The 10,103-nt window shown below is 38.6% G+C and overlaps 1 protein-coding gene across 1 annotated transcript; it reads left to right on the top strand.

Annotated features, from left to right (window-relative positions):
• The first annotated feature begins 466 nt into the window (after window positions 1-466).
• Window positions 467-4,239, top strand: LOC146473550 (uncharacterized). The gene has a single exon (XM_085118219.1). The coding sequence runs from the start codon at window positions 1,523-1,525 to the stop codon at window positions 3,077-3,079; it is 1,557 nt and encodes a 518-aa protein (XP_084974345.1). The 5' UTR covers window positions 467-1,522; the 3' UTR covers window positions 3,080-4,239.
• Window positions 4,240-10,103: the final 5,864 nt, after the last annotated feature.

Here is a 10,103-nt window from a genome sequence, read left to right as displayed (position 1 = left end):
AAATCAGAAAAATCTATAAAACCAGTATAACCATACTTAAGGCAATTAATGAAGTGTGCAATGGTTCTTAAACTGACTCTAGATCTGTTATCGTACCAGCTCTCTTCTTGTTTTATTTATTTCATTTTTGATTTACTCCAATAAAGGCACTGTTGTTATTTGTTGTGCTTAAATTCACATTTTAAAACGGAAAACGCTCTTCACTTGCGGTGGCCGAGAAGACGCGGACAAGGGATCACTCTTCAAGGTTTTTGGTTCAGTTTTATGAGATCGGCAAAGAGGCTTTTTTTTTGAAAGAGTTAAAACGGCAATGTAAAAGCTTAGAAGAATAGTTCACGATTTGGTGCCGTTGAAGTTGAAAATGGCCTAGACGGAGTGTTGAAAGGAAAATGAAAGAAAAGCCTAGACCTTGAAAGACAAAAACAATATTAGGAAAGGACTTGTGGCTGACCAAATGAAAAAGAAACAATTAGCAAAGCGTTTAAACATACAAAGAAGCGCATTCGATTAAAAATGCCGCCGCCGAGTAAAAGACAAAAGCTGTTCTAATCTGACTGTAGAACAATCCGGCCTTGCAGGTGTTTATGATGAATAAGTTTAGAGATTTCTCTTTGACAATATATTCCACTTCTGTTTTTTTTTTTTTTTTTGTTAAACATCGTTTACAGGAGTTTCAAAAAGACTATTATTAACTCACTAAAAACGGAAATAACAATAAGCCGGCGAACAAAGTGCAACAAAGCTTTGAGCGGGAAACTACTTATATTCTAGACACGCAACCTGACCAGAAAGAATCCTTTTTGCTTCCGAATCTAATATCGTGTTTGTCAATATTACCAGTCAAACTTTCTGAAATGTTTGGCATGTCTACATTCGACAGCATGCCAGTTTTCGCAAACTTCAAGTCTACTGTCAAGATTGTTCCGTGAGGGACACTGTAGTATAGATAGACATTAACTAAGCAGGCTACAACGCAATAAAATTAATAGTTATTTGATATTGGAATCAATTTGTCAAGGAACAAAAGGACTGTAGGCTTTTTGTCAAGAGGGAAGTGAGCCATGACTCGCGTATTCAATCCAATATCACTTTACTAAGGATTGGTCTTTATAAGCTTATTTTCAAAACACTTCTGTAAACTATTACACTTTCCAGAAGTGATACGGTTACATTAAAAAAAAACACCCAGGGTCATTTTTCTGTCCATGCACAGGTTGGATTGATCTTCAAGAGTTGAAAATGAAACGTTTTTGATAGCTGGCTCCAAACTGCAATATACAACAGTCTCGGTTGCGAGCCACGTCACCGGACGTGATACCCACAAGAATGCTGTTTTGTTAAGGAGTTTTAACGCGCTCAATATAAAACAATTATGCGCCGTTGTTCGCTTAATTTAGAAACAATTTGTCGACATTGTTGAAACATTGATGTTTTTGAAGCTCCCATTGAAAGGGAGAAATTGAAGTGTTTTACCCGTTTCATCTGAAATCGTGAAGTCACGGCGACCGAAGTAAACGCGAAAATGCAAGCTGAGAGCGTGAATAGCGATCATTCCGCTCGCCCTGGACGAATAGATGGCCCTCCTCGACAAGCGCAGCGTGAAATGCCGAGATTGAGGACGAGACACTCCTTCAGCCATGAAGCATCGTCACGGAGGAAAAAGATTTTCTGTCTTTGCATCCTGTGTTGGCTTATGATGTTGTGTTTAACTGGCATCATCATCATAGCTGTGGTACACTTTCAAAGTTCTGATAGCGACATCGATCAGATAAGTGCTGGAGCACTAATAGGATTTGGGTTATTACTTATCGTTGTGCTGGGTTGGTCTGCCATCGTTTACGCCAAGTTTCAGAAAGGTTCCAATGCAAGACGCGCGGACTCATCAAGGACATATGTACCTCGAGAAGAAATGTTAGCTTTTGCTTCGTCTGAAATGTACACACGTGGGGCTTCAACAATTTCCACCAATAATTCGATATCTCATTCTGATAGCTCGAACGAAGGGATCAACCGACGAATCATCTATCGCGAACCACATCATGATGACGAAAGAAGGGTTATTAATCCAGCAAATACTCGTTTCATTGCCAATCCGCCAGCACCTGTAGTTCATAGATCAACGAGAATGTTGCGGGAGTATCATGAACGCACTCCGGGAGTGGCTAGACCGCAAGTGTTACATTTTCCAGAGCGTCCTCGAGTTTACACCGATCCAGCACGAATAGTTGTTGAGTCTAATCCTGCTGCTCGCCATTTTAGGCGACACTCGAATCCGCTACCTCCACCGTATCAGCCACCGACAGCCATGAGCCGTCCGTTGTCAGAAAGTCTACCTATGGGTTTCCCGCCTCCTGCTTACGACAGAGTGGTTGGTAGAAGGCGATCAAGACTCGAGTCTACAGCTTCTGAGGAAAGTTCTCTGTATCCTCCTGATTATCAATCAACACCACCATCGCCATCAGCATTGTCAGCTGCGGCTCCAACGGAACGACGAACGTCACTAAATGTTCCCCCAGATCAGTCAAGGATCGACCTTGGCATTCACATCTCGTCCACCATCTCTTCCCCGGGTAGGACAACACGCCTTGATTCATCCCCTTGCCAAGCACATCAATCCTCGCGGTTTCCCACTTCCGGGATGTCACCAGGAGGAAGCGTTATTTTTCGCAGCCCATCAAGGCTAAGCCCAGTTCCACATTCTACAACTCAAGTTTCAGGTTCAGCCGTATCTCGCTCCCTCCCCCCTTACCACAGACAAGGTGTACCTCGTATTCATTCATCCTCCAATTCACCAAGTTCATCACAACAAACCCCTGTGACGCTCGCTTCGCGTGGCCCAGAAAGCCCTGCGTCTCCAATCTACTTAACGAACAATCGGTCACCTTTCTCACGGCCCATACTAGCTCTGACTTCACCAGAAAACACTATTCAAGAAAGCGTTGATCATGAAGAACAGGAAGAAAACGACGATGAAAGTAGAAATGACACTTCGAGATCAGCTAATCAGGCTGATCAGCAAGCGCCTAATGTGGTCCTCGTGTATTTGTCTCAATCTCAGGAAGAGGAAATAATTGTATAAACGACAAATAAATCTATGTTACACAATTGATAGAGCTACTTTTAAGACTGTATGCTTTATGAAGGTATTGGTTCATCTCTACCATCCTGGATTCTCTCTGATCTTTTATCGGCAATTTGATTGGTGGTCATCCTCTTCCATCGTCCGACAGAATCTGCGCATGCTTAACCCTATTTTTTAAGGTGAGAGAAACATCAGATGGATCGGATGGACGGTTGACAACTTGTTTATTCAAATCCTCTTGAACAAAATGTATAAATAATTAGGTTACTTTTAAAAAAGCTGGTAATCCAGTTCGAAACTTAAGTCGGAAAACACTTAACTTTGTACCAAGAGAGGATCCTCTCTTGCCTTGTAGTCTTAGATTTCAGAGTCGATAGAGTTTGAACCTTAAACTCTATTTTGAAAAGTTACGAAATCATTATTATTAATTTTATAGCAATGCGATATTGTCAGAACGCCACACATGAATCATAAAAGCAAACGTTATGGCCTCACATAATGTATTTATGTCGCGACATTTAAGCACGTGCTAGGTACAAAGATCATAAAAGTTCTGACCAATGATCGTTCATGGGTGGTTGGGCTACAACATAAGCACGATCCCCGGTTAGTTCAGTCGTTCTTTCCTTTGCCATCAAAGCATCCATACCTAGATGCAAATCCTTTTATTTTATGCTACGCAATACTCATTTAATTGAGTGCTATTGAGCGTAAGTTTAACATCAAGTCAGGTCATTGCATGTCGCGATATAAATAACTTTATGCGCGCCAATATAATATTTATGAATGACAAACCCTTTTGTTGAACCCATACCGCTCTTGAGGGTCCTGTTAAAAATAATATAAAGAAAGAGGTGGGAGAAAGGGACGTCTGTTTTGTAATCCTCTCGGTCTCTAGTGATGGAAATATTTAATAGTTGACCAGGAACAATAATATTATAATTATAAAGATGGCTGTATGTAGATATTTGGACCAGAAAAACAAAATCAGAAAAATTCAATTACAAACCAGAATTCAAAATGTAGAGAGAGGGTAAAGGCCCTACTTTAAGCTGACAAATGGTTCAAGCACAGTAACTGTGCATTGTAAATAATAATTATTAATTTTTTTAATGGATTATGAATAAAATATGCCAAGATGTATGAGCAACTTTAAATATATATTGTACTGTCTAGAAACACTTTTTATAATCGGTAATTTTACCCTAAAAGGTTTGATTCTGACCATCCTCTCACAACCGTCACAGCACTAAATTTATGATATTTTTAATCATTTTTGCTGTCATCATCATCATGTGATACTGATAATGTAGCAACTATAAATATATATTGTACTGTCTAGAAACACTTTTATAATCGGTAATTTTACCCCAAAAGGTTTGATTCTGACCATCCTCTCACAACCGTCACAGCACTAAATTTATGATGTTTTTAATCATTTTTGCTGTCATCATCATCATGTGATACTGATAATGTGAAAGTACTCAGAATTTGATATTAATCAGTTACAAAATTGTTTCATCTACGCCCGAATAATGGTTCATTTGGCAATACCACTGCGTCACGAACCCGGTGCCAATTTTGTAACCAGTGCAGTTGTTTGGCAGAGGTATAAAAATATTTAGTAGTAAAAACGTTTATCACGCCCGGTAAACTAACATTTGTGATGCAGGTAGGGTAACGAGAAACCATTAACATTGCTGGAAAGAGCACCTTGAACAGAGTCTTGTCTCTTAAAATAGCGAAGATATAGTTTCGTAATTCAGGAATTTTTTCACAATAGTATGAAGACAGGAAAAACATGATACAAACGCCAGCTGGGTAAACAAAACTATATCTCCTCTATTTAAAAGACAATACTCTCAAACAAAGCCTATTTACTATTTGTTAGGTGCTCTTTCTTGTAGTGTCAATGTCTTTTTGTTACCCGGCCTACATTCAATTTTACATGACTGTGATAAAAAAGAGAATGACACAGCTTCCTACACAATTTGATATTTAAGAGGTTAAGAATGACGATTACGGCAAACGGCGAACGTGAGATATGACCACGTTACCATGTTTATCCTATATTTTTCGCTTGCTGTTTTCAGTTTCTCTGTCAAATCGAGTAGTTTGCGTTAGGATAAAACGCCACTGCAGAATTAGTTTGCACTATTCTCATCTTTGCACTCTTTATTTCAAGGAAACATATACGCGAATCTCATTTAAAAAAACTCATACAAAGTGTGTCTGCTTTTCCGAAACAAATTATACATTATTTACTGTCAGAACAACAAATGAACTAATTTTCTTTTAGGCTGACCTCGTAACATACGTTAACTTTTTTTTACAATTAATAAGTTCTTCCTTCCTTTTGCTTTTTCATTTTTTTTTCTTTTTCTTTCTTTCCTTTTCTTTTCTTTCTTTTTTGCCTGCTATCTAGAACCTAATTTAGCCAGGGAGCTAACAAGACAACCTAATGGTTTATTTAGCTTCCTTGCTTTACACGTTAATTTAACTAATAATTAATTTAATTTATATAACACCACTAAAAGATTGTAATATTCAACATGTAAATAGAAAAAAAGCACAAATAAGCATTATCATTATCATTATCATTATCACGTTTGCCGTTTGCCGTAAAAGCGACAGCGACCAAGGCATGCAGCTCAGACGTGTGCAAGCTGCTTAATTCCGGGTACTTTGCAACAGCATGGTTTATTTATGGGCTCTTTTTCCGTCGCAGTCTTCTTAGTTTTGAAACATATTGTCTGACACTGGAAAAAATGCTTTAGGTAATAGACAATGATCCATTCCGTATGGGTTCTTATTCTCTTCATCCGATTGCGGCCTAATCAAATGAATATGCTCAGTGCGCAGTACTGTACTATAGATTTATTCAACGGGACGGGCAAGGGAGGAGGTGGGGGGGGGGGGGGGTTGGGGCGTTACATGAAAGGAAATTAAGGTTGTGATCAGTTATCATAAAAAAAGAACTTCTTCACTCTAAATCTGACAGTTCGATATTTCGATATTCCGGTGAGTAACTTTATAACGAAACCGTCATGTTTTCAACCATATGTGGAGACTGCGTGGAACAACTTGAATTGAGAGATGCAAGGCTGATCAAACATCTTTCAAGTTTTTGTTATATAGTCCATTGCTGATCCTGATCCGGCACCAAATTGCTAAGGGGTGTTTACATGTGAAAACTCGCACCGGTGCAAGTTTAAGTTTCATAACTAAGTATGACAGTGTGATTTTATACCGTGTTTACGTGAAGGGATGAGATTACATTCCCCGCTTGCATGAAGGGACACTTCATGCCAGCCGACGTGATTTTGACGCCATCTTGGATTTGATGTCAAAGACTACGCATGCGCTACCCGTGCCAGACTCCCGGGAAAGCATGCCGGAACGAACAGTCGTGCCTCGTTTACATGACATCGGAATGAGTCTTCTACCGGAATGAAAATCTCGCTTCGCTACAGTGACCGGGGTATGATATTTTGAGCTGGTATCATGTAAAAGAATAAAGAGACACAAGAGGGAACTGGAATGAACTTGTACCGGAATGAAAGTCTCGCTGGTATCATGTAAACAACTCCTAAGTTGACGAAAGCCATTTAACGTGGAGGCTGCACATAAATTGTTCTTCCCAATGCTCCGCCTCAGTACATCACATTACTAGAGTCACTTACAACCATCAAGCCATTCATCTTTAAACATCTTTGAATCACCTTCTTGATAAAATGTTCGTAGTGTGGACTCGCCAACCAAGACGGATTCGCTCCTGTGTAATGAATGTGACGTGAATAACAACCAGTCTAATCACATCTTTCCACCAAAGTTCTGTTTTCACTATCGTTACGGATGACCGTCACATTAAAACTCCATTTTAGTCCGTCTTGTTATTTTTTACATGCGACTTTAAGTGTCAGGGTTCCTTCAGCATCAAGATCAATTCTCAGTTCAAGACCTTGCCAACGCTAGAGAAATTAAATGCAATGTTTTTTTCTTAATTACGTTAGATTGGTTGCACACGGAGAAGTTTCCTTCACAAGTTTCAAGACAATTCTGACCTGTTCTTATGCAACTCGGTGGTGCAAAAGTTGTCAGTCGATGACTTGTTCAGAAAATGGAAAGAGGTTTTGAACAAGGAAATCGGTTTGTCAAGCTGTAGGGATTCAACTTGAGAAATTTTGTTATTCATCCGGAAAGTATAAAAAGCATTCAAAGTACGTTTGATAAGGAAAACTTGCTCGTGTTCAACCAGTAAACTATCTTGAATTGCTCGGAAATTGTTAATTTTTATCGCGCGATACCCTGCCAGCAGAACGTTTCTTTCTGGCAAGCAAAGTTGTTCGAGTCCCTGGTATTTCGCGTAGTTTGAAAGTAAAAGCCTCTGTTAACAGGGTAGTGTTGCGAGTGATGAAACCAGAATTTAGCGGTCGGTACAGTAATTTAGCTCATTACAAACTATTTATTTGCTTGCATGTTTATTTATTTATTTATTTCAGTGTTAATATTAAGGATGGTTACAAACCAAAACATTTGCATGATAAATTTGAGCGACTATGTCTATTTAGGATGACTAACTGCATGGCAATGATATGTGGAACATAGTAACCCGGCAATGATAATGATGGAAATTGTTTAAGACTGAATTGGTTCATGCACATATCGAATTATGGGTGCATGCGAGAAGTTTAGTGAGCACAAGAGCAAGTCTAGCTTCTTGAGTGCTCTCCAAACTTCCCAAGTGCATCCATACTCGATTCATACGCACAGCCAAAGCATGAACCAATTCTTTTATAACTTAGTGATAATAAAGTAGTGCGCGGAAAACAGGTGATTGATTACAAAATTCTCTCAATCCGGTGTACGGAAAAACAACGGTTCTTACTGGCTGGTTACAAATACGCCACAATCATGGTCTGAACGAGAACGTTCGGCATCTGAAATTGTCAATGAAAATTTTCTTCATAGAATTAGTTCGTAAAAAACTAAAACTAAGTGACGGAAACCCGAGATTGTCTGATTTGCACACATCATCTTTGATGCACGGCCGCCAGTAGGTATGTTGAGAAATATACCATGATAACTCCAATAGGAATTAGATGGGAAAGCACGCGCGCTATGTCATAAATGTAACAAATTACCCCCCCCCCCCCACCCCCACCCCCTTTAGTCAACAGAAGTGTCTTTTTGTGATTATTTTCTGTATTTTAAACGACCGTTACACATAATTTATAACTCAACTGCGATCTGACTTCAATCGTCTATACACAAGTCGCCACAAGCCCGGACAGCTCTGCTTGGAATTAAAGCTGCATGTTGCATTGAGGAACGCAAATTTTCTTGCGGTACTGACAAGTTGCCTTCTACAGCTGAAAGCTTCAACTCAATATAAATGGTAAATTGTTGATAATATTATTGGACAAATCGATGCTTTTAACGCATACCTTCATTCAGTTTTGATTTCTGATTAATCGATAACCTGAACTTTCAAAAGGATACTCCAGACGAGTAAATTCTATCATATCTTCGAATTTTCTAACCAAAACGGCTTGTTTGGGATTTCTAAGTTTAATTGTTTTATTATTATTATAACTAATTATTATCGTCATTATTGTTATTATTATTATTATTATTATTATTATTATTATTATTATTATTACTATTATTATTATTATTATTATTATTACTATTATTATAATTATTATTATCATTTTTTAATTTTTTTTGTCCTGAACTCGACTCATAAAACTTTATTTCTTAGTGAACAAACCGTCTCCAATTGTGACTTTTTAAGGATTATAGCTGAAATCTATTAAGGTAGAGCTATCGCTATATTGACCTCCAGTAACTGTCGTGAAAATATTGATATTAGAAGCTAATTTTTAATATCAACAAAAACAGAACATCGTTGCCATGGAAGCAAATGTTTGTTTAAAATAAACATGCTTCATACTCATACCTCGAGATAATGGGCGCTATCCATTCGTCAAAAAATTCCGGAAATTTCGGGCAAAGAATCGTATGGAACAGAAATTTTCCGAAGTAAAATTTCGGAATTTTGGGTATACCTCGCGAGTTTGTCCTAACGTTCCGGAAAATCGGAACAACAGGAAAATTCCGTTCATTCGGCCATTGCTACTCAGGTCCAGCTTATTCGACGTAAGTTGATTGTTTTATTTCAGTTTACATAGTAAATTCGTTGATGGAACGGGTTTGTTTTCAAGTCGGTTGCGGTTAAGGCCGCGGTGGACAGGATTCTTATCAGAATGTATTTATTTAAATAATATGCACGAAGTCAAACGACTAAAACCGACAAAAAGCGAAATATTCATGAAAATGTCTCTAAAAATATTCTGTTCTGCCTCAATAATCGCACGTGATTTATTTCGCGTAGCACGAACTTTTTGTGCATTACTAAAATGGGCCGTTTGAGCGCAGCAAGTTTCTTTGTCAGAAGTCTGCATTTGGTTTTTATAAACAACAGCAAACCTTAAAGGCTAAAAAACAACTATATAGATATACTGATTCAAAATGTAAGCTGTACGGTGACAAAAAATAAACATGTTAGAGTTTCAAAAAAATTAATTTCTTCTCCTCTCTGTCCGCTTCGGGAGATTGTGTACATCATGACAGGACACGATAAAAATGTATCAATTATGCGAACCAGAGAAATTTGCGACGAAATGTAAATCCAGCAATATTCATGCACGTGTCTTTCGTTCGAAAATGGTGAGGTCGGCGAGAGGGAGGCAATATCGAAAGAGTGGTAGACTGCGTAAACAGGGTGCGAAGAAAACGTCCACAGCACTGGCGCTGAGACGAGTGCAAGACAAATTACTTGCGCAACGTGAAGGATCGACTAGTGAAACTGGCAAGTCCAGTTCAAAGAAGAAGAAATCAATTCCAGCGCTAAATTTAAAAGGCAACCGAATAGTTAATATTGGCCACTTTGGAAGATCGCTTCAAGGGGTAATTGATCATGCCTCAGTTTGTCCTTGTAAGGGTACTCCTCGTTTGG

The sequence above is a fragment of the Pavona decussata genome, unplaced genomic scaffold, assembly GCF_977016875.1.
Source record: "Pavona decussata unplaced genomic scaffold, jaPavDecu1.1 SCAFFOLD_93, whole genome shotgun sequence".
In the NCBI taxonomy this organism is placed as follows: domain Eukaryota; kingdom Metazoa; phylum Cnidaria; class Anthozoa; order Scleractinia; family Agariciidae; genus Pavona; species Pavona decussata.
The sequence above is the reverse complement of the archived record's forward strand: the minus strand, read 5'-3'. Positions and strand labels throughout refer to the sequence as shown.

What these genes read in the sequence shown, in the direction of transcription:
- LOC146473550 (XM_085118219.1), top strand. Translation starts at nt 1,523, where the DNA reads ATGCAAGCTGAGAGCGTGAATAGCGATCATTCCGCTCGCCCTGGACGA.